A 26,068-nucleotide genomic window follows, 5' to 3' on the forward strand; every position below is an offset into this window, starting at 1 on the left:
GTCCTGGCCTTAAGATGTCTTCACGATACCAGAGTCTTTTCAGGCTATAATTTAAAAACCAATGATCTTGGGGTGCCTGGGTGGCTCAGTCAGTTAAACATCCGACTTTTGATTTTGGCTCAGGTCATGGATCTCATGGTTCCTGAGTTCCAGCCCTGCGTCAGGCTCTGCACTGACAGTGGGGAGCCTGCTTGGGATTCTCTGTCTCTCTCTCTGCACGCCCCCCCCCCCTTTCAGAATAAACATCCAACCATCCATCCATCCATAAATAAATGCTGCTGATCTAGCAACGATGCCCTGCCTTTACATGACTCCTTTAATAAATGTCTCACATGCATTGAGAAAATCAATTAGGTGATTATAAAGCTTCTAATGGAGGTTTATTTTATCTGAGATTCATTTCTCTATTTCCTCCCATGCAGCTGTAAGACTCCTCCTCCCATGTGCTACTTCCTTAGGAGTGATGTGAGAGACTGGGGTTTGGAGAAAAATAATACAGTACATAAATTTAGGCTGTTTGGTGACTTAGATGGAAATCTCAGCATCATAATGGTAAAAATTTTAGGGGGTGGAAATTAAGGCGAAAGCCCAGGGAGAAAGAGATTTAAGAGGCTACTCAACTTGGAAAGGCCTTAAGCCAAAGCAAAACAAAACAAAACAAAACATTTTTATAGATCACAAAAGATCTCACCAAACTCCCTATGGTCAAAAACCAAAACATGGTTTGAGGACAGAGTCCCCAAGGATTTGGGATACATTAATAAAGAAAATAAACAAAGAACCCCCTGCTCTCTGCAGTTTGCATTCTCAGAGGCAGGAGAGAGAAAGGACACCAACATAACGAGTAAGTCAATTATATAATACCCTAGAAGATGATACTCGATATGGGGGAAGGAAATGTGAAGCTGACTACAAGATAAGCGTGCCAAAACCAAGGGTAGAAGGGGTGAGGGGTGTGATCATCCATCTTAAACAGAGTGCTGAGGGTGGGCCTCCCTGAGGGTCCGCGAGCAAGGACAGGCGCAGTCCTGCAGTGGAGGACCAGCGTGAGAGAGACAGCCGGGCGGGACACAACAGGGAGGAGGAGAGGCAGCAGGGGAGGGCAGGTCATGTAGAGAGGCTTGCGGGTCTTTGTAGAGATTTTGGCCTTTACTCTGAGCTGCCACAGGACAAAGCAAACCTGACTTATATTTTAAGCAGATTACTCTGTTGAGCTGAGTACAGAATGCAGCACAGCACAAGCACACGCACAGGGACACAGGGCAGATGCTGCAACTACCCCAGCAAGGGACGGGGCTGAACCACGTGGGAGCATGCCAGGTGATAACAAGGTACCACACCTTTTTTCCTTCATTCAAACGGAGTTAAGTGGGTTCCACTCAACTTATTTTTATCCAAAATCTAAAACATACTAGTAGCAACAGACTCTATAAGGGACCTCTAACTCCTTCAGTAATGCGTACGTACTGCAGAGACAGTTCACACAGGGGCAGACCTTGTTTTACCTCACTTCTACTTGTTGCACGTCACCGACATCACACAGATCTTGCCTTTCGCGAACTGAAGGCCTGCGGCAGCCCTGCATCGAGCAAGTCTATCAGCACCACTTTTCCAACAGCATTTGCTCACTTCCTGTCTCTGAGTCACATTTTAGTAACTCTCACACTCTTTCAAACTTTTTCATTATTGTATTTGTTATGGTGATCTGTGATTAGTGATCTTAATGTCATTCCTGTCACTGTTTTAGGGTGGCACAAACAGCACCCATATAAGATGGCAAACTTGACTGATAAATATGTGTGTTCTGACTGTTCCATCAACTGGCTGTTCCCCACCCCCTTCTCCCTATTCCCTGAGACACAACAATACTGAAATCAGGCCAATTAATACTATAATATATCATATTATAATATAATATATATTACATATTATATATATTATATATACTATATAAATATATAAAATGTATATTATATAAATATATAAAATATAATATATAATATAATATATATTATATATAATATATAATGTAATATAAGTTATATAATATAATATAATATAATATAATATAATATAATATAGCCTACAAGTGTTCAAGTGAAAGAAAGAATCACATCTCACTTTAAATCAAAAGCTAGAAGGGTGCCTGGGTGGCTCAGTTGGTTGAGCATCCAACTTCAGCTCAGGTCATGATATCTCACAATTCTTGAGTTCGAGCCCTGTGTTGGGCTCTGTGCTGACAGCTCAGAGCCTGCTTTGGATTCCATGTCTTCCCCTCTCTCTCTCTCTGCACCTCCCCCACTCATGTCTGTCTGTCTGTCTCTCTCAAAGATGAACACTAAAAAAAATTTTTTAACAAAAAAATTCATCTGTCTAGAAATGATTAAACCTAGAGAAGAAGGCATGTGAAAAGCTGAGACAGGCTGAAAGCTAGGTCTCTTGTGCCTGTTAGCCAAGTTGTCAACAGAAAGGAAAGTTCTTGAAGGAAATTGAAAGTGCTACTCCTGTGTACACGCAATAAGAAAGTGAAAGTCTTATTGGTATGGAGAAAGTTTCAGTGTCTAGATATAGAATCAAATCAGCCACGATGTTCCCTTAAGCCAAAGCCTAATCCAGAGCAAGACCCTGACCCTCTTCAATTCTGTGAAGCCTGAAAGAGGTGAGGAAGTTGCAGATTTCTAGTCAGAAGCTGGCAGAGACTGGTTCACGAGATTTCTCCACAGCGTGAAAGCGCAAGGTGAAACAGCAAGGGCTACGGCAGAAGCTGAAGCAAGCTATCCAGGAGGTAAGTAACCAAGGCGGCCACACTAAACAACAAATACTCAATACACACAAAATAGCCTTAGACTATGAGATGCCATCCAGGACTTTCACAGCTAGAGGAGGGAAATCAGTGCCTGGCTTCACAGCTTCCAAGAAAAGGCTGACTCTTTTGTTAGGCGCTAATGAGGCTGGTGACTTTAAGAGGAAGGCAATGTTCGTTTACCATTATGAAAATCCTAGGGCCCTGAAGAATTATGCTAAATTCACTCTGCCTGTGCTCCATAAATGGAACCACAAAGCCTGGATGACAGCACATCCGTTTACAACACAGTTTACTGAATATTTTAAGCCCACTGTTGAGACCTGCTGCTCAGAAAATAAAGATTCCTTTCAAAATATTACCACTCACTGACAATGCACCTGGTCACCCAAGAGTTCTGATGGAGATGTACAACAAGATTAATGTTGTTTTCATGCCTGCTAACACAACATCCATTCTACGGCCCATGAATCAAGGAATAATTTCCACTTTCAAGTCTTACCAGTTAACAAACACATTTCATTAGGCTATACTGCCAAAATGATTCCTCTGATAGATCTGGGAAGTAAATTAAAACCTTCTGGAAAGGATTCATGACTCTAAATGCCATTAGGAACATTCGTGATTCATGGGAAGAGGGGCAACTATCAACATTAACTGGAGTTTGGAAGAAGTGGATTCCAACCATCCTGGAGGACTTTGAGGGGTTCAGGACTTCAGTGGAGGAAGTAACTACGGATGTGGTGGAAACAGCAAGAATAGAATTAGGGAGCCTGAAGACGGGACTGAATTGCTTCAATCTCATGACAAAACTTGAACAGATGAGGAGTTGCTTATGGATGAGCAAGGAAAGTGTTTTCCTGAGATGGAATCCACTCCCGGTGAAGATGCTGTGAGGGCTGGTAAAACGACAACAAAGGATTTAGAATATGACATCAATCTAGTTGATAAAGCTGGGGCAGGGTTTGCAGTTAGGAAAAAAGTGCCACTGTGGGTAAAATGCTATCAAACAGCACTGCATGTTACTGAGAAACTGCTCAGGAAAGGAAGAGTCGGTGGGCGTGGCAAACTTCACTGCGGTCCTGTTTTAAGAACTTGCCACAGCCAACTCCACTTCCAGCAAGCGCTCTGGCCGGTCAGCAGCCACCCTCAGTGAGGCAAGTCCTCCACCAGCAAAAATATGAGACCTTGCTGAAAGCTCACATGGCGGTTGGCATGTTTTGGCAATAAAGCATTTTTTAATTAAGGGATGTACATCTTTTTTGACATAATGTTATCTATGGCACGCTTCACAGAATACAGTATAGTGTAAACGTAACTTTTATATGCGCTGGGAAACCAAAAAACCATGTGACTTGCTTTACTGCAATATACGCTTTAGAGTGGTGGTCTGGAACCAAGGCATATCTGTACACAGATTAAGTTTTACGGAGCTTCCCACCATTCTAGCACTTTCCCCTCATTACACTGATATTCTTTCATTTCTAGTACTACCCAAGTTCCGACTACTTAAAATTGGTATGGGGAAGGGAAATGGAGAGACAGATTTTTAAAGCATGCTATAAACCTTCTCATATATTAATACAAACACCAAGCACTAATGGGGTAGCATTCTGTATTTTCCCATTTCCAAATGTTACCAGAGCCAGTCTAGTGAACTTTATTATGTCTTTATCCTCTTATGTGGCAGTCTGTCCCAACTTCCTCCTCCTTTCATTTCACCATTCAAAGGTGCAGAGAAAAATATACACAACACCAATGCTTGACTGATAAAAGAATAGAAACATAAAAACATTTGGAAAAAGACGTTTTGGTTGACTCTGTTACTCAAAAATAAAATAATAATAATAATAATAATAATAATAATAATAAGCTTTTTCTTTTCTAGTATTAGGGATCAAGGTGAGATTTCAGGTCATACACTTTTCCTGCCCCAATTAGTTACTGTCCATGAGACAGCCTGAGGATCTAAGGGCAGAAAAATGATAAAATATAAATTATAGAACTTTATCATGCAACTATTAGAAGACTTCATAAAGAACTTATTTAAGGAAAAGCTTAAACATTCTGTGCCTTCTGAAGACCTCAGAAAACTGTATGTGATAATTAAAAACACAACTTTGGGATCCATATTTATTTGATAAACCTTTTATAATAATGTCACTTAACAGCTGAAGCAATACGCCACAACTTTAAGTTCTCAGACATGCATTACCTTACTTATTCTAGTACAAGGTATCAAATTATCTGGCAACAGGCTGACCCATAATGAATCCTAAGAAAGATAAAAATCATTTTTCAAAATCAAAAGTGGAAAAATTATTTACTAAAATATAAGTATCCTCACAGAAAATGGTAGTTTGATTTTTTTCATAAAATCATATGCAATTAGTGAGTTGACAATGGCTACGCAGGGCAAAGGGCAGGTGAGGGATTCAGTTCACTAAAAAGTCTTACCTTCTGATGTTTTCCACTGTTTCCATAAATCCTCAACAGTTATATGCTTATCTTCTCTGTGCAGATGGCTGTGTTTATTAGTAGCATCTTTATATTTCATATCTTCTCTGATAAACTATAAAAGAAAAAACACTAAATTAAGTAAATTTAAATGCACTATTCTAGTCTCTAAACTGAGAAAAGTTCAAAATCCAGTAGGTGGCAATTTTCAGATAATAACTGGTATATTTTTGGTATTTTGTATTCACATTATTCTTATATGCTTATAAAATTTATTTAACAAAATGTCTTCTACTAATCATAACAACAACAAAAATTTAGGGGCACCTGGGCAGATCAGTTGGTTAAACGTCTAACTTGATTTTCACTCATTTCATAATCTCACAGTTCATGGGTTCGAGCCCCATGTGAGGCTCTATGCTAAGAATGAGAAGCCTGCTTGGGATTGTCTCTTCTTCTCTCTCTCTCAAAATAAATAAATAAGCCTTTAAAAGACAAAGTACTTATTTAATGCTCATTATTTACCAGCTACTATTCTACATTACATACCATGTCTATATATCTACACACACACACACACACACACAGTCTTTTAACTTTATTGACACTTCTGTATTATGTATCCCCATTTTATAGATGAGAAAACTGAGACCCAAGGAAGTAAAATAATTTGCCCAAGGTTGAAAAAATCACAAGCAGCAGAGCTAAGATTTCAACCCAAGAGGTTTCTAATGCTCAAAAACATAGCATATTGCCTCAACATTATACATTTTTACCAAATACTTACTGACAGGGTGTTTCAAAACACAATGAGTACTCATCTCAACTACTGCCTCATATTTCTGTGTTCTCCTACCTTTGAAGCTATCATTTATAATTGAAAGGCATTTGACCATAGTGGTCAGAACTAAAGTATTTTATAAAACTAAAGTAGATCCTCCATTAATCTTACTTTAAAATATATATGGAAAGAGGCACCTGGGTGGCTCGCTTGAGCATCTCACCCTTGATTTTTGGCTCATTATCTCATGGTTCATAGGATCAAGCCCTGTGTCGGGCTCTGGGCTGACAGCGTGGAGTCTGCTTGGGATTCTCTCTCTCCCCCTCTCTCTGCCCCTCCCCCAAATAAACAAAAAATGTGAAAAGAATTTTGTTAAAGAAGAATAAATAAAATATAGAGAGTGCACTAAAATTTTCTTTGCTAAAAGCAACCTGCTCTATATTACTTCATTACATAAAATCCTTCAGATGTTCCCCACTGTCTCCCAAATAAAAAGCAAACTACTTTTTTTTATGGCTTTTTTTTTATGGCTTATATACCATTTCCCAATCCTATTCCTGACAATCTTTTAGGTCTGATCCCTTGACATTTTCCCCATATAAACTCATTACTCTAATTATATGAAACAAATAGTTTTCTGTATTATTATGCTTTTTCTATCTCATTTCTGATTTTTCTTGTTTTGGTATTATTTTATTTGGTATCTTTATCAATGTTTCTAATTTCAAAAATAAAAGATCATATAAAAGATTATTTCAGAAATCCATAATGCAGAAAGTGAAAATCCCCTAGAACTCCCAACCCCCAAGACCTATTTTTCTGACCTTTATATGCTGACAATGAACATAATCTTCAGACAAAGGTCAAATTTTACTTTTGTATTGTTTTCTACTGAAACTAAAAAAAATAAATTTTTTTAAAATGTTATTTATTTATTTTTGGAAGAGAGAAAGAGACAGAGCATGAGCAGGGGAGGGGCAGAGAGAGAGGAAGACACAGAATCTGAAGCAGGCTCCAGGCTCTGAGCTGTCAGCACAGAGCCTGATGCGGGGCTCAAACCCACGAACCGTGAGATCATGACCTGAGCTGAAGTCAAATGCTCAACCGACTAAGCCACCCAGGCGCCCCTAAAAAAAATAAATTAAAAATAAATTTTTAATAGCTGTGTAATACTGAAAAATCATTTCACTTTTCTGAACTTTAATAACCTCAGTTATAAAATGAAGAAATAACATTTTAGGATCAACACTACTACTCAACATGTGGTCGTGGGACTGAGGTCAGGCAGCAAACTGATACTCATCTACAGTATGTATAGAAATGGAGAGAAGCCATTTAGAAACCTTTATAGCAATTATACACTTTCAAAAGCTCTGACCCAAGCATGTGATAAATGTATTTATCGTGTAGGCCCTATCTGTAATGAATTGGAAATGAAAACTCTGGTCCTTCACCATAGATAACTGGAAAGGCAGGTATCTAGGTCTATTACTTATGTCTTTTTGCTGTTCTAAAGACAGTGCCTCACCCTTGTTTTCTAAATACCATTTTTACAAGTGATTTTTAAAGAGGCCTGCCTCATTGCTATAACTCTTGCCTAGTTCTATTTCATATTTTCTCTTTTCCTGTTTCTGCCCCTTCCTCTTTGCTCTTCCAGATACCTTCAAAATCTAGTAGGTATACCTGGAAAAATCAATGCCACTGAGATGTTCAGAAACCGCCCCTAGTGTGGAAAAGGTTCAAGAGCTAGAGAGAAATTCTATATTGAAAAGCATGATGATGAAAAAAGCAGGGAGGAAGCCTGCCTTGGAAATAGTCCAGCCACTTGGAACAAATGGCAACTGTTTCATATTTGTGATACATGAAAAATAAAAAAAGAAAACCAATGTCCTAGGAAATTCTTTACACTACATAAACACAACATAAAAATAGAGTTCTGTGGGTTCAGGATCAATATATTTTGGAAAATAGAGCTAATTTCCATATATGGACTAGATGAGACATTCTAGCTACTGAACTATTTTAGAAAGCCTAGGATGTGTATAGACATCTGCCAAATTACGTGTTTAACAAAATAAAAGAATTGGGGTGCCTGGGTCGCTCAGCTGGTTGAGCATCCAACTCTTCATTTCAGTTCAGGTGACGATCTCACAGTTTGTGGGATTGAGCCCCACACTGGACTCTGTGCTGACAGGCGGAACCTGCTTGGAATTCTCTCTCCCTCTCTGTCTGCCCCTTGCCCTGCTTGTTCTCTCTCAAAAATAAACAAACATTTAAAAATAAATAAATAAAAGAATTTAGGTATTAAAGAAGGGCAGTTAAAAAAAAAAGCTCATGAAGATTATCTATATAGTTCACTTAATGTAAAAGAACTATCTGGCTCCTACAAAGGTGGGTCAAAACTATATAAATGCACAGAATTATATTTTCCCTGGAGTATATGCTTCTGTTTTAAAACACGACCCCAAAATAATACAGTTCATAACAAACCACATAGAAGTGTAGTCTGTATCTCCTATATCTTCAACATTTTTATCACAATGTGACTAGAAAGCAGTAGAATCACTTTATGTTGAAATTAAGTTGGAAAATTTTTAACTCAACCAAACATACTAGAACTCATCAGCTTCCATTAAATTCTCTTCCCAATATCCTATAGACCATTCTGACCGTTCAGACTTTTCTTTAACTTCATAAAGAAGTGCAAATTGTAGAAATGAGGCAGGCTAACAGAAGAAATTTTAAAAGCAGTCACCAATAATTGAAAATCCATGAGAAAACGAAAAACACTTCTTATTTGTTGAAATCTGTGAATTAAGAAATCAGAAAATAGATTCAAATTCTATGAGGTAAATCTTCAAACAATGTACTGCAAATTACATTAGAGTTCCTGGCTAAACATATCCAATTATGCACCTAATTAAACCTACTATAGGAAAGCCTGAATTGACAATACAAATACAGAAGTACTCAAATAAATGACTACTGAATATTCTTTTCAAAAACATTCACCCAGATGAATCTTTTAAATATATTCTTCTAATACCATTATGGAATTTATAGATCCAGTTTCAGGAAGTTAACTTTTAGATGATAAGTTGATTTCAGTTCCCTGTATCTCTAATATACACATTACTTTGTATGTTGTATTTATATTTTACATTTGTGATGCTATGCATTTTTTTGTTTTTATTATGTTTGCATTTATATTTGTGCTGTTATTTTTATAGTAGTGCTTAATAAAGTCTGACACATAATAGTGCACTCATATCTGGGGCCCTTTTCAGCCTATACCTCTTCCCCTACCGACATCAGTGTAGCTCATCCTTCACTCAACCTATCACCCACTGCCACAGCCATGTGACTAAGGGATGGACACTTGACCCAGAAGAAAACAATCCAGAGCATGACCAGGATGAAAGGATTCTATTTCACAAGAAACTGCAATTCCGACCATAAAAGGCTAGGTCACTTGGTGATGGTTCTGGATCTTTAAGGTGATAAGGAAACTGGTGTCGAAGGTATCACTCTATGAACAGTCAAGACGAACCACATACAGAAGTCAAAACGCCAAGAGAGAAAGAAACGAAAGAGAGCACAGCAAGAAAGAAATGGCACCAGGAACTGGCTGGTGACTTCCAGTTCAGCTCCTGAGGAGGCCTGGGCTACACAATTCTTGTCCTGATTTCCATGACATAACAATGACACATAAGTGTTTCCCCTTTTATTTTTAAATATATGATTTTAAGATCTCAATATTCATGGAGAGGTGATTTATCATCACAGTTAAGCACTCAGGCTCTGAGTATAACAGACTATATTCGAAACCTGACTCCACTACTTACATTCTTTTCAGCCTCGTATTTCTCTTCTGTATAGCGAGGAAAATAAAATTACCTAACGCAAATGGTTATGAAGAAAATTCATTTAAAAATGCATACCTAGCACACAGGAGCGTCAGAAAATAAAAGTAATTTGAGTCGTTTTTATATATCAATGTTATTATTGCTGTTGAAGTTTAAAGCCTGAATAAATTACTTTCACCTTGAGTAGTCTGGTAGGTTTAATATACATTTTGGAAAATAATAGACATTGAAGAAGCTAGGATTTCCTAATATTCTTAAGACAACCATTTCAGACCTCTGAAACAAAATACATACATAACACAGAGATGAAGAGGAAAACCACAGCCTTTTCATTGACAATGTAAGCAGAGATCTTCCCAAGGAAATCTGTCATCAACAGTGTCCAAGGTCTGATACGTGAGTCAGTTAAAGTAAATGGGTTCCAGGGCACCTGGGTGACCTAGCTGATTAAATATCCACCTCTTAATTTTGGCTTAGGTCACGATCTCGCAGTTCATGAGTTTGAGTCCCTATCCAGCTCTGTCTGCACTGACAGTATGGCTCTTCCTCCCCCCCCCCCCCACCAAATATATAAACTTAAAAAAAAAAGAATACTAAAATAGCTTAGTATAATGTCTAATGGGAAAGAATGCATACCAGAAAGGATCACTGTTATTCTCACCCGTAAAGACGAAACAGCTAAGGCTAAGGGAGGGTTGGCAATTCATTCCATTTCATACAGTTATTTAGGAAACCAAATACCAACATAAATTTTAAAGAATTCCAAAGTTTAAGTCCTTCACCACTATTCACACCACCATCCTAACCTGGATGTTCTGAAAAACATCTGATTCCCAAACTCTTAGAAATAATACCATGTTAATAAAGCATGAATGGTCCATATTCTTCATCCCAAAAGTGAACACAGTGGTTGAGAGCGCAGACTCAATCTTCAGACCAATACATACTAGTGTAGTTGTATCTCAAAGTTACTATTTGCCGTATGACTTTAGTAAGTTACTTCCTTCTCTGTGCTTCAGTTTTCTCGTCAGCAAAATAGTGACAAGAGTCATGTATCAAAAGGTTATGAGGTTTAAGTGGCTTATTTCATATGAAGTGTAAAGAATAGTGCTTGGTATATAGTAAACACTCAACAACTCAGCTATTTCATGTAAATCATTTTTAAGATAATGAGTTAAATCTTTGCCTTGGTTTGCATCATTTCTTGAAATGCTAGAAGATGACTCTGAGGCACTATAAAACACCACTGATAATCACTGGTCTAAGAATTAAATCTACGGAGCAGCAATATCAAATCCTGCTTGATACTTACCATACAGAATGCTGTAACAATGCAGGGACACGGGCTAGTGCTAAGATAGTTCTGTGTTAATAACTCTGATCTTCTCATCTAAGACAAATGATGACACCTACACAGAACCTAAGAGAACACAGGCAACTGGCATGTGTTTTCATGGAATTACAAATGAAAAAAGGTAAATCACTTAATATCTGAGAAAAAATTCTTCAGATCCTACATTCAATTTTTTTCAAACATTAAAAATCTATACTAATGAAAATTTCAAGCTGATTTGGACAGTTTCCACATCTTAACTTTATACTTTGTCCAGCTGCCACAGTACCATTTCAGCCCTTAATCCCACTCCCTGAGTTTCCAACATCAAAAACCCATCAGTCAATCTTTACCCACAATAAATGCACCAACGACCTCCTTAGGATTCTGTTCTCAGAACAGCTCAGAGTTCAACTGGCCTCACAATGACTGTGAACACCATTTAAACTAGACAACAGCCTTTTATGCACTAGCTGGAGAACTTACCCAGTATTTATGACACTAATTCAACTGAATGATCGGATGAGAGATGACAGACGACAGAGTCAAACAACTAATTTACAAAGACTTGTAAAACACAATGTATTTATGAGCTGAAGTTTGTTTTACAGGAACCAATACATCACCTATATAATGACTACTCTTCGAGATTATTATTGATTATAATCCAAAAATCTCTAACAAAACTACCTATGATTCCATCAGTCTATTCAATAGTAAATAAATAAATAAGGTCCTATACTGTCATGAACATCAAGACACCAAAGTACAGTGATTCCTGGAGACTATAAATAAAGTATGCCTTGTGACTGCCCTAAATTAATTCCTAAAGAGAACTTCCAGAATTTTCAGGATAATGCACAGAAAGAGGGAATCGGGCAGAGACCAGCAGCCTCCTGAGGTGAAGAGGTGGAGGTGGGAGCTTGGGGAGAACTAGGGAGAGGAGGGGTTACAGGACTCGGTACAGAGAAGAGTGGACTGCACAGAGAGGGAAGCGTGGATTATCTAAAAAAGAGAGAGAGAGAGAGAGAGAGAGAGAAAGAAAAAGGCTGCCTGGAGTCTTTACTGACTACTGATCAGCCCGTGAGTACAAGAAAGCCATAGCAAGCTAAGGAAAGAAGACACACAAAAAATTTAGAGGAAACAATCCCTGAAGATTACATATAGCAGATTACATATAGTGCTTGTTCCAATAAGACAGAGTGAAAAATCTCATAATTTGTGGGAAAGGTTTTGTCTCAGTACTGTGGAACATGAACCCCAGACTAAATTCTACATGGACTCTGCCCTCAAAACAGCTTATAAATACAAGGCAAGGGGATTAAAGTGCTCCCACGTGACCTAACCCTGTCCTAGAATAAAGCTTAAGAACACTTCTATGGACACAAGATACTCAGTACCTAACAAGGTAAAATCTACAGTGTCTGGCATCCAATGAAAAACTACCTCGTATGCTAAGATACAGAAAAATAGAACCCAAAACTAGGAGAAAATTCAATCAAAGCCAATTCAAAAATGGCAAAGATGAGAGAATTAGTAAACAAAGATATTAAAGTAGTTATTACAGCTATATTCTATATATTCAAGAAGCTAAAGTAAATTCTGAGTGTGTTACTGAAGACATGTAAGGTCAAAGCGTTTCTTTGAAAGACCCAAATCAAAATTCTAAACATTAAAACTACAATGACCGAGATGAAAAATACACTGAATGAGATTAATAATAAACATGACAGACTAAAATATCAGCAAACCTAAATACAATAAGCATGAGAAACTATCCAAATCAGAGAGCGAGCGGTGGGGCAATTTCATACAGCCTAACATAAGTGTAATTGGAGTCCATAAGGAGCCAAGAAAGAGTGACAAAAAAGTATACTTCAAGAAATAATGGCCAAAATTTTTCCAAATTTTATTAAAACTATAAACCCACAGATCCCAGAAGATCAATATACTTCAAGACAAGAAACATAAAGAAAACTACACCAATACACATCATAATCTAATAGCTTGAAGTCAGGGATAAAGAGAGTAATCTAAAAGCAACTTGGGAGGGGGGAGAGGGGATGAAAACACAATAGGAACAGAGGAACAGAGATAAGGAGGACGGAATTGTCAGAGAACATAATCCAGAGACCACTTAGGAAGCACATTTAAAGTGTGAAAGAAAAAACTGCTAACCTAGGATTCTTACCCAGCAAAAACAGCTTCCAAAGATGAAGGCAAAATAAAAACCTTTTCGGACAAACAGTAAGGGTTTATCACAGGAAGTCCTGTACTGCTGGAACAGTTCTTAAAAGCCGTATAAGCAGAAGGAAAATAAGACCAGACGGAAATCGGAGCATAGTTAGAACAGTTTTGGAGGAGTAACAGAGGCAAAAGCTTAAGTGACTTCAAGAATGAGATGAGAAAACTAGTACAGAAATCCTTTTGAGGGAACTTGTTGGAAAAAAAGAAGAAAGGAATTGGGCAATCACCAAAGGGAGAACTAAGAGTTGGAAGTTTTCATACTGCTGCGTTTATGAGGTGCAAGACAATGGCAGGTTTGAGTCAGATGGGAAAGATCAGAAGGAAACGGTACATTGCTAAAGCACTGTCCTCAAGTTGTCCACAGGAGACGGGAGATGAGATGAAGTGCTTGGATGGAAAAATTCGCTTTTGCAAGGAGCACAAACAGTGAATGAATCGACAGTAACAGGAGAGAACATACAGTTTACAGCCACACAGGAAGGTGGATGAGCCTCCCAGTAGCCTTACATGGCCTCTGCCAAGGAGAGAGGAAAGAATCCTCCTACCCCAATCCTTAGATCTCTGGTTAGTTACCACATAGTTGGGAAAAGTATAGGAAATAAACTAGCAGCGGGAAAGAAAAGGAAAATTATGACCAATCACACTTCATAGATTTTATAGCAACACAAAGATTTCTCTTCCCTATCTTCTACACAAGAAAGTAACAGTTTCAAAATTTGAGAATCAAAATGGCACAACTGTATCAAAACTGGATACATGGGTATATACATTTGTCAAATTTCATGAAACTGTAGAGCTAAAATTTCTGCACTGAATTGAATGTAAGATATACCTCAAATATTTAAACCATCAAGAATTTCAAGAAATTCATTATCTTTCATAGGCACAATTTTATTCATTAAAAAGATATTACTTACTTTAAATGCATTGCTCATCTCTCATGATTGTTAACCCAACCTTTAAGAGATGACATTAATTTGCCATATATTATACTTTTTCATGTCTTTTTATCATTGTTTGGTTTTTCAGGGTTGAAGAGTTTAAAATACTTCCATCAGTGAGACTCAGGGTTGTAACTATAACCTGTTTCTTTGTGTTTTTTGGTTGTTTTATTTTGTCATAATTGAGATTTTATTGGCTGTTCTGAGCATCAGTACACAGACACTTCAATGTGTATACAGCTCTTCACATACGTACCAAAACCCTAAAAAATCATGTACTTATGATTCTTTTCTAAGCAGCTATTCTGGTGACTTTCCAGCTTAAAATCTGGAGGCAAACTTTCCTTCAACAGGTATTAAGTACCAATATCTTCATATATTATACAATGTTACACAGTTACGGCCCACTAATTCACTGTATCATATACACCACACACTCAAATTTTCATCCGTCAGGGCACACTAACAAAGTTACTAGGAAAACTGGAGTACAATAACCAAAGATGTTACAGAGTGTACAAAATTAGGACAGGGAGAGCCAAGATTTCAAGGAGTGGTTTTCTTGAAGAAACAATTCTACCAAAAGCAACACAGGAACAGAAATCATTTAAAATGTTCAAGATAGGGGCGCCTGGGTGGCTCGGTCGGTTAAGCATCCGACTTCGGCTCAGGTCACGATCTCACGGTCCGTGAGTTCGAGCCCCGCGTCGGGCTCTGTGCTGACAGCTCAGAGCCTGGAGCCTGTTTCAGATTCTGTGTCTCCCTCTCTTTCTGCCCTCCCCTGTTCATGCTCTCTCTCTGTCTCAAAAATAAACGTTAAAAAAAAAAATTTTTTTTAATAAATAAATAAATAAATAAAATGTTCAAGATATATTAAATGCATGACTGACATCAAGTTACCATTTAATATGCTTTGTGTTATAAGATATAAAACTACCCCTACATATGGAATATCAGGCTGACACCCAAGATGATCAAAGCCTCCCACACTCAATATCCCACCATTTTCTGGCTGTACCAAAAAACAAACAACCAGGAAATGATTTTGCTTCTTTTAAAAAGCAATTACACATAAAAAAAAAAGGGGGGGGGGATAAGGTGGGACTCTCTCCTTAAAACTGTTTGTAGTTGGGGCGCCTGGGTGGCGCAGTCGGTTAAGCGTCCGACTTCAGCCAGGTCACGATCTCGCGGTCCGTGAGTTCGAGCCCCGCGTCAGGCTCTGGGCTGATGGCTCGGAGCCTGGAGCCTGTTTCCGATTCTGTGTCTCCCTCTCTCTCTGCCCCTCCCCCGTTCATGCTCTGTCTCTGTCTGTCCCATAAATAAATAAAAACATTGAAAAAAAAATTAAAAAAAAAAAACTGTTTGTAGAACTATTAAAAAACCTGCATTTACAAAATAGTTCCTCTGGACTGTGTAAGAAGGGAGGTAGGGACCACTGATAAAGACATGGTATGCAATATTAATTAGACTGAGCTTTTTCTCTCCTGCTGCATCAGAGGTGACTCTCCTCATTGCTAGTTTCTCTGTCTTCTGCAGGAAGTCTCCTCTCATTTCTTAACCACTTCAGCCTGTTTCGTTTTGCTCCCCTTTCCCTTTCATTTGCACTTCTTTATCTGAAGATTTAGCCTTTCCTGCTGTCATTTTTGACTTGGTTTCCACTTCTGCAGAAGCAGGTTTAGATGAAAACCTTGTTGATGCCCCTTTTGGGCTCCTCCTTCACTGCTCCCTCAGTGGACCTGATCTTCCTCCTGGGCATCATGGTGGCAGGGCAGGCATGGGCTGGGTGCACGCAGCCCCGAGTGTGCCAAATGCCTTTCACAAAGCTGGATTGCCTGGCACCTGCCACTCCTCCGGCCCCCCTACCTGCTTGGACCTCTGTGACCCATTTCTCTGAATATGATGATCCTACAGTGGTATTTCTATTTCTCTGAATATGACAATCCCAGCTAGGAGGCTTGTTTGACCTCCTAGTTATAGCCACAGAAAGAATTTAATTTCCTTCTATCACCACATACATATACTATGTAACTAATGAGAGACAGGTAAAACACAGAGTTGTCTGCCAGGAGGAAATGAAATGAAAATAAGGGTCACACTAAACTATAAAGCAACAAATGCCATATGGGAAAACCAAATGCAAGAAATTTCTCTGGCTTAGAAGAATAATAAAAAAATTTTTTTTTTTTTTAACATTTATTCATTTTTGAGAGACAGAGAGAGACAGAGCATGAGCAGGGAAGGGGCACAGAGAGGGAGACACAGAATCCGAGGCAGGTTCCAGGCTCTGAGCTGTCAGCACAGAGCCAAACGCGGGGCTCAAACTCACAAACTGCAAGATCATGACATGAGCCGAAGTCAGTCGCTCAACCGACTGAGCCACCCAGGCGCCCCTGGCTTAGAAGAGTAATAGAAGAACACACACACACACACACACACACACACACACACACACAGTAAAACAGCGAGGACTATTGGAAAGACATTCTATATGGATGGATGAATAACTACATGGATGACATTCTGTTTCTGCTAAATCTTAAAATTAATCTTATGAGCTGCATATAATTTAACATACAGAAAGAGACAGAGAAATCATGAGTGAAATGCCCGGAGAGGCATATAAAAATATGGGATGTGTACAAAGAGCAGTCTGTCTGCAGTTAACTGTGGCTAGAGGAGAGAGTGCATCAAGAAGATGCAGAGTAAATGACAATGGCTAGAAGGACAGATTATGACCACACCATAAAAGGTCTTAAATGCCAAATGAAGAAGTCTGGGCTGTATGTGGTAGACTCTAGTAGTGACTCTCAAAGTGTGGTTCCTGGACCAGCAATGTCAGCATCTGGGAACATGTCAGCAAGTCAAATTCTTGGGTCTCATCCCAGACCTACGGAATCAGAAATTCTGGAGTTAAAACCTGGGTTTCAACATATCCTCCAGGTGATTCTCTGCTGCACACTACAGCTTGATACCACCGGCCTATGAAGACCCACTAGAAGTTGCTGAGTCGGGGGCAGGGGAAGAGAAAAACAAAATATGTTCCAAAGTGTTTTAATCAAGTAGTAATAGTCGAAATGGACTTTAAAGGAGGAAAAGACTGGCAATGACAAGACAAGTCAGAAATCAAAGAATAAAACAACTCCGAGAGGGAAACAAAAATGCAGACCAAGATGAGACTGGAGCATCAAGCCTGAGTTGTAGGTAAAACAGGGATACCATCAACAAAAATAACATAGAAGAGAGAAGAAAAGGGGTGCCTGGGTGGCTCAGTCGGTTGAGCGTCAGACTTCGGCTCAGGTCGTGGTCTCACAGCTCGTGAGTTCAAGCCCCATGTCGGGCTCTGGGCTGACAGCTCAGAGCCTGGAGCCTGCTTCAGATTCTGCATCTCCCTCTCTCTCTGCCCCTCCCTCACTCACGCTGTCTCTCTCTGTCTCAAAAATAAACAAAAACATTAAAAAAATTTTTTTAATAAAGAGAACAGTATTTTCTAAACTTTTAAAAAATGTTTAGAAGTTTATTTATTTATTTTTAGAGAGAGATAGAGCACAGGAGGGGCAGAGAGAGAGGAAGAGAGAAAGAATCCCAAGCAGGCTCTGCACTGGCAGCACAGAGCCCAACACGGGGCTAGAAGCCACAAACCAAGAGATCACGACCTGAGATGAAACCAAGAGTCGGATGCTCAAGTCACTGAGCCACCCAGGCACCCCAACGATATTTTTTTCTAAATATTTATTTATTTTTGAGAGTGCAAGAGAGCATGGGGGAGGGGCAGAGAGAGGGAGACAGAGAATCCCAAGTAGGGTCTGCTCCGTCAGCACCATCTGCACCTTCCTTCCTTCCTTCCTTCCTTCCTTCCTTCCTTCCTTCCTTCCTTCCGTCCTTCCTTCCTTCTCTCTCTCCTTCACCCAAGTTCAGGACAAGGCCTCTCCCAGCTCCCTACCCTTGTCTCTCACTGGCAATTCCCCTAATAAATTTCTAGCATGTTTAATCTGCTACTGGTGTTTGCTTCTTGGAGGACACAGACTAACATGAGTGCAAAAGAAAAATATCATCACCCTAAGAAAGTAAGGTCTAGCAGCAAAAGGGAAATTAAAAAAGTGATGATTAATTTAGAAAAACTGACCTAGTGGATTAGATCACCAATAAAAACTGCCTGGATGTTGATTCTAGAGTGCCATAGAGGCCAATGCAGAGCTCGAACTCACGAACTGTGAGCCAAAATCAAGAGTTGGATGCTTAACCGACTAAGCCACCCAGGCAACCCCAGAAAACAGTATTTTGAGGAAGGTGGTGATTGGTTCAGCGTGAACTTTTCTAGAAAGGAAAACAAAGAAAGACAGCAATGTATTTCTTTTTTTTTTTTTTTTTTAGCATTTTTAGCATTCTCTTTTTTAGCATTTAGGATGCTGTGTTAGAGATCTTAGCAGACAAAACGTGAGAATGGAATTCACTAGAGAAGTCAGAACTAAGCTTATACAAAAATGATAATTAAAGCCACGAGCCTGAATAAAACTTCCTAGAAAGGGAAAGAAAGAACAGAAGAGGCCCAAAGACAGGAGTGCTATGGAAGAGACTTATGTTTTCCAATCCCAGTGTAAAGAGCTTGGAAGTCACCAGTCCACCCTAACAACCAGCAAAAAGTTGAACAGACTGAAGAGTAAACTCTTCGTGGATCTGTAAGAGAGGGGAGGGCCCAGGACAAACTGCTGCCCCCAAGACTGGAGAGACTGGCAAGCAAATGCAGGGAACCTCAGCTGACTTTAACCAAAGCAGAGGCCAAGGACCCGAAACTGCTGGGGGATTGGGGAGGCGGTGGGGACCCAAACTAACTGAGGAAGGGCTGCAGGATCAACGCAGGCCAGTCTGAGAAGTAAAACCTCCAGGGATATCCAGTCATGGGGTGGAGGGGGAGCGGAGGGATGCCTACTGTATCATGAGATTTGCCTCCAGGAGCTCAATCAGATTACCACAGGGAACACTGAAGAGAAACCTCCTCCTGCTTCTGGCAGGTAGAGGGGAAAAAAACCACTTCCAAATACAGACGGTTCCCAACCTAGGATGGTTCAACTTAGGATTCTTCGACTTAACGATGGTGCGAAAAAGATACACATTCAGTAGAAACCGTACTTTGATTTTCGAATTTGCATCTTTTTGCGGGCTAGCGACATGTGTTATGATACTGTCACACTGCTGGGCAGGGCCAGTGGCATGGCATCGCCCAGCCGGCCGCGCAATCACAAGGGTAAACAACCAATTCACTCACAACCACTCTGCGTCCCTACAACCTTCCTTTTCCTCACTTTCAGTGCAGTATTCAATAAATTAATGAGATATTCAGCATTTTATTATACTCAGGCTTCGTGTTAGATTATTCTGCCCAATTGTAGGCTAATGTCAGTGTTCTGAACACATTTAAAGTAGGTTAGGTGTATTAAATGTATGTTCAACTTACAACATTTTCAACTTATGATGGGTATATTGGAATATAATCTTTGTAAACTGAGAAAAAGATGTGTGCTCCAGAGCACTCTGTTCCTCTTAACAAGGCCTACCCTCAGGGGCAACTAGTTAACCAGAGCCTAACCTGCAAGGGTATTATCAGAGCCTAACTGACAAGGCTCAGCTCAGCTCTACTGGGCTCTAGCCTTCCAGTGGGAGAAGAGATATACCCAACTCCAGCTCCCTCCAGCCATCCTGTCTCACCTAAGGGAAAACAAAAAAACAAAAATGAGAAAGACTTGTGAAGGTTACAGTCCAGAACCATAGGTTCAATGAAAGACGGAGACCTAATCATGGGTCTACAGAACACTTCCCCTCCCCCCGTCACCACACCACCCTATTACCACAGGCCTATTTACAGCAGTTTCTTTTGTCCCATACATCATGTCTAGCTCTCAAGAAAACATGGCAAGACCTACCAGAAGGCAAAAAACAATCTGAAGAGACAGAAAAGCATCAGACCCAGACATAGTAGGGAATTATCAGACCAGGAATTTAAAATCACCATGATTAATACACTAAGGATTCTAGTGGATAAAGTAGGTAGTATGTAAGAACAGATAAGCAATATAAGCAGAGATGCAAATCCTAAGAAAGAACCAGAAAGAAATGCTACAGATCAAAAATACTATAAGACAAGTAAAGAATTCTTTTGATGGGCAGACTGGGCAGAGCTGAGAAAACCTCTCTGCGGTAGAGGACAGATGTATTGAAAGAAACTTCAAAACCCAGAAAGCAAAGAGAGGACTGAAGGAAAACAAAACAGGACTATGAGGCAACTACAGAAGGTATAACACAGGTGTAATGGGAATACCAGGAGAAAGAGAGAGAAACAGAAGAAACACCAGAAACAATAAAGACTGAGGATTTCAGGGCAGTGAAGATACTGTGTGTAACATTTTAGTGATGGATACATATTCTTATATATTCATCCAAACCCAGAGAATATACAACACCAACAACAAGCCCTAATGAAAACCATGGACTTGGGTGATTACAACATGTCAGTGTAGGTTCATTCTGGGTAAAAAACATACCAATGTGGTGGGTGATAATGAAAGAGAACGCACCCCATTGTGGGGGTGGAGGTATACGGGAAATTACGGTATCTCCCTCTCAAGTTTGTAGTAAACCCCAATTGCTCTAAAAAAAAAATTAAATCTTAAAAAAAAAATTATGGAATACATACAGTTTGGGGTGCAAGAAAAGAACAATGAAGAGATCAGAGAAGTAGCCAGAAGTAGGAAAAGGAAAAAAAAAGCAAGTTCTTTTCAATGGTATCCCCCACACCACCATACTCCAGTCAGACTGAGTATTCTCTATTACATAAATTAGTATCCTTTGTTCTTCCTTTAATGCATTTTCCCTACTCTGACCCTTCCTCTTGGAGTGTCTCACCTATCGTTTACACCTGTGAAAACCTTGCCCACTTCCAAAGGCCCATCTCAAGGACTCCTACTCCAGGTTTTTCTAGATGCTCTTCAAACAAATGTACAGTCTCTCTTCTGAGACACAAGAGCACTTTCACGATTCACGTGTATCCCTAGTACATAATATGCCCTGACATACGTTGTCTTTATATCCCTAGTAGAGGGTAAGCCCGTGGAAGTCTATGCTGGCTTGTTTCATTCTGCCCCATATTCATACAGTGCTATATATATAAATAGAAACTTTAAAGCCTTAGGTGTGTTTTGTTTTTAAATGAATGCTCAACAACACCCTTGGTCAGGAGCCTAGGCATATTTCCCAAGCCCTTGAAGGAACTAAGTAAAAAGAAAAATGAAAACAAAAAAAAACCCAGCTATTTAGTTCGAAAAATAGTTTTTAAAGACCATAAAAATTCCTGCACTTCTCTAAGACTTGAAAGAAATTTTAGGAACTTAGGAGATATAAAAATAAAGGTCAATTGGCAAGTGTTAGCAATTAAAGTGAAAGGCTCTCAAAGATTTTTTATCGATTATTTTAAACATTTTCAAGATTAAGACAAAATATTCCTTCAGTTTTAAAAAGGTTCTCTTTACCAACTGAGTTTCATAGCCTTATAGTTTCAGCCTCCAGGCCCAATAGCCCTATAAAAAGGCTGGGGGGTGGGAGGGTAATAAAAATATGCAGCTCATCAACACCTGGTGTTACCAGTACTTGATCAATGCTATGAGCCGTGTCAAGCCAGGCAGACCCAGCAAAGCCAGGATAGGAAGCCTAAAGGAAATACAGGGGAAAGTAGTCTTTAAAGTGAGGTGAGGCAGGTTCTCCAGCCATGCTTAAGATAACACTTAAGACGTAAGTCAGTATGATTCAGAACAAATACGGGGAAGAAGCAGGTATGAGGCTCTAGTGAAAGAGCTGACATCAACGTCTAGAGGTCTGCAACTCAAATTGAGGTCATTAATAGAAACACAGTTCAAGAACGTATCCAGGGAGACTCCTTCTGAGTCCAAGGCTCAAAACTGAACACAAGTTCAAAACGCAACAACCTGGAATTGTGTCTCAACATGTTCCAGAATGAACGGAAGTTGGGACAGTTGGGCTCTATCCCCGCTCCTACGCTATGTGACCTAAGTAACAATCTAAGCCTCCGTCTCCTCATCTATAAAACAGGGATATGACCTGTCTTGCCTATCCCAAAACAACATTGCTAAAGAGCATGTGAGACACCATAAACGCTTTCTGAACCATGATGGTATAATCAACATACGGCAGGGCTATCTGAGGAAAAGAACAGTTTACCTTACATCCAGCTCCCTGATACAGCACAGCACCTTACCTTAAGGCCACACGAAATGCTGCCTAGAGCAAAACAGTCTTCTGAAGACCATGTGGTTAGTGACTGCAGCACTTACTTGGGGGAGAAATTCTGGCAGGCCAAACACTGGATAGGTGCATAGGAAAATTTAGACTATTATGGAATATTCTTCAGATATGAAAATTTGGGACAACCAGAAACTTACTACAAAAAAATCCTAGCAATCAATGAAAGGGTCAATGAGTACTAGTTCACCTTAATACAGAAAATATTGTTAAACTGTATTATTTCCAGGGAATAAAAAGACAAAAAAAAATCACTTAACTCTAGAAAAAATGGAATAATGCTGAAATCTCTGTCATGTTACTAGAAAACAAAGTGCTCCATACATAAAGACAGCCTGATAAACTAAACTGAAATCCAAGCTTTACTAATAGCACAAACCTTGGCACAATACTTGGATCAATTTAATAACAACTTAGTGAAGCGCGTAAAACATGGGTAAAGGTAATTACAACAGAAAGCAGACTGCAGTAAGACAGAGTGAGTTCATTACATGGCCCCATTTGCCTAGGACAGCCCCCATTCACCTGTTGTCCTGGTGTAATTATTAATAGCAACCTCATTTACTCTCAAAAGTATTCCAGTTTGGATGATGAATTATATGGTCACCCTATCCATAACAACAAAGTAAGACAGATGGAGTTAATGTTATAGTAAAAGCACAAATTTATTTAACTCATTTGTGAAACAGGAATAAATAGGTTTTGTACACCCCAACTGAAAGATGTTTCAGAAGACGAGACAATACGTGAAGTTTGCTACACACTCAAAAAATATACATTCCGTAAATGCAGTGCCACGCCGTGATCCTGAAAATGCCCAGGGAAGAAGGGGAGGAGAGGGGCAGGACTGGCCACTGCGCTCAGTACAGACACAGGTCCTCATTCACATTCCTGCCGCTCTGCCCTCATCCAGTCTACAATGGTTTGTAACACAAAACTCCTGTCAATGGAAATTAAAAATGAATGGAACAAGAATGGGAAAGGATTCTTTTTCATGAAAACATAATTGCCAGACATTCTGACTAAAGAAAGAGGAAATAATTTGGAGGAAGGGACTAAAAGATTTACTAGTTGAAGCAGGGGTTGTGGTAACTTCCTAGAAAGAGGCAAAGGTGCTGAGTTGAAAATGATGTCGTAAGTTTTTGGCTCTTTATAGACAGATCTCATCTATAGACCATTCATTCCCAGTTTATAAACTGGTTGCATTTAAATATACGTATCTGCCATTTGAAACCTATCTTTCCACAGAAACTATTATGATATTTAAGTACCTACCTACTGGCAGCACAAAAGCCCACTTAATCCATATGTACTGAACTCCTCAAATGACATGCAACTAAGGATGTATCAAGAAGAGGGAACCCATTAGGCACCTGGCGGGGCTCAGTCAGTTGAGCATCCAATTCTGGCTCAGGTCATGATCTCATGGCTCTTGAGTTCGAGCCCCACATGGGGCTCCATGCTGACAGCACAGAGTCTGCTTGGGATTCTCTATCCTCCTCTCTCTCTGCCACTCCCCCTCTCTCGCACATGTTGCTCTCTCACTCCCCAAAGTAAATAAGACATTTACAAAAAAACTTTTAAAAAAAGAAGAGGGAACCCATTATAATACATCAAAGTCAGAGGGGGCAGAGGCAAGGGCAAGACAGTCTGGATGGCAGGACAGGGTAGGGTTAAGACAAAGTCCTCTGGTTATTATGGTGGTTGCTTTGAGGGACAAGGAGACACAAGAATAGAAACAGTCTGGGAGAATTAGATCTTATCAAATATAAACAGAAAGATAATAGCAGTTGGTAAATTAACTGGAAAAGCAAGAGACAGAGAAAGAAGCCCAGTAAAGAGGTACTACAATTGTCAAGACAAAACATAAAGAGCCCAGATACTCAACTAGATAAAGCAGGGCAGCAAACTTAGAACTTAAGAAATATCCCAAGCACAACTATGAAATAATAAACATATGCTCTTAATATCTCTCTCGATAATTTATATAATGGTTCTTAACCATTCTAAGTTATAAAACCATCTTACTTGAGCAAAAGTAAAGAATTCTGTCCCCAGCAAAACACATGCACACTCTGCTTTACAGTAATAATTATTGTGTTATACATGTTTATGACTTCCTGTAGAACATATTAAGAAAAACTTAAGGTAGGACTTGGGCAAAGTGAAATCACAAAGTATAGGGGCAGGAAACAATATCTTTTGCAAGACCATCACAGTAGCCAAATATAAATACTGTGCCTGAGATTATAAAAACTGTTACAAAAGTATAGTGCAAAAACAGCTATTACATTTATTAAAGGACAACATGGGCATCAGAATCAACAGAGGGCTTGTTACAACAGATTTCTGAGCCCCACTCCCACATTTCTGATTCAGTAGGTCTGGGATGGGACCTGAGTATTCGCATTTCCAAAAGTTGCCACTTTGTCCAGGAAGCATACTTTGAATCCCTAGAGCAATCTTTTAAACTTGTACCAACTCCTTTTCATCCACTTCTCTTCCTTAAGCCCAAAGATTTGGTTGCAGTGATCCACTTTGTCCTATGGATTTATCGCCTTTGCTTCCTCATTCCATAGGCATCATGCAAAGAAGAGTGCCCCAACCATTTGTCTACCTTGCTTCCAAACACACAGCCTCTATATTATTCTGAATTGCCCAAACTGCAGTTAGGAAAAAAAAAAAAAAAATTTAGGAGCGCGTGGGTAGCTCAGTTGGTTAAGTGTCCTACTCTTGATTTCAGCTCAGGTTATGATCTCACGGCTCATGAGTTCGAGCCCCACATCAGGCTGTCTGCAGTCAGCACAGAGCCTGCTTTGGATCCTCTGTCCCCCTTCTCTCTGCCCTACCCTGCTCATGCTCTCTCAAAAATAAACAAACATTAAAAAAAAAAAAAAAAAAAAAGAACATCAGGAACTGATATGCTACACAGTTAAGAGACCTATATACAGGGCTACCTGGGTGGCTCAGTTAAGCATCTGGCTCTTGGTTTTGGCTCAGGTCACGATCTCACGGTTTGTGAGGTCACACCCTGTGTCAGGCTCTGAGCTGACAGCTCGGTACCTGCTTGGGATTCTCTTTCTCTTTGTTTCTGTCTGTCCATGGCTTGTGCTCCCGCTCTCTCGCTCTCTCTCTTTCTGTCTCAAAATAAATAAATGAACTTTTTAAAAAGGAAAAAGAAACCTGTGTATAGTGAACAATGAAAATTAGAGAAGAATAAATATTAACACTAGTAGGAATTTGTTTTTAAAACTCCTCACAATTACCTGTTCTCATAAAAACGGAATGAAGTATATGTGACTGAAAACAGATCTTGCTTTATAATTCATTCGT

At 39.4% G+C, this 26,068-nt stretch overlaps 1 protein-coding gene across 3 annotated transcripts in view; it reads right to left on the reverse strand.

Annotated features, from left to right (window-relative positions):
• The window catches only part of STIM2 (stromal interaction molecule 2), a 151,694-nt gene that overhangs the window by 55,859 nt on the left and 69,767 nt on the right, over positions 1 to 26,068 (reverse strand). For all 3 annotated transcript variants that reach the window (XM_086705273.1, XM_086705272.1, XM_025921775.2), the window contains exon 3: positions 5,261 to 5,375. In XM_086705273.1, coding sequence (XP_086561399.1) covers positions 5,261 to 5,375 — 115 coding nt within the window. The remainder of the gene's footprint in view (positions 1 to 5,260; positions 5,376 to 26,068) is intronic.

The sequence above is a fragment of the Puma concolor genome, chromosome B1 (assembly GCF_028749965.1).
Source record: "Puma concolor isolate L17-30 chromosome B1, mPumCon1.1.hap2, whole genome shotgun sequence".
Taxonomy (NCBI): Eukaryota; Metazoa; Chordata; class Mammalia; order Carnivora; family Felidae; genus Puma; species Puma concolor.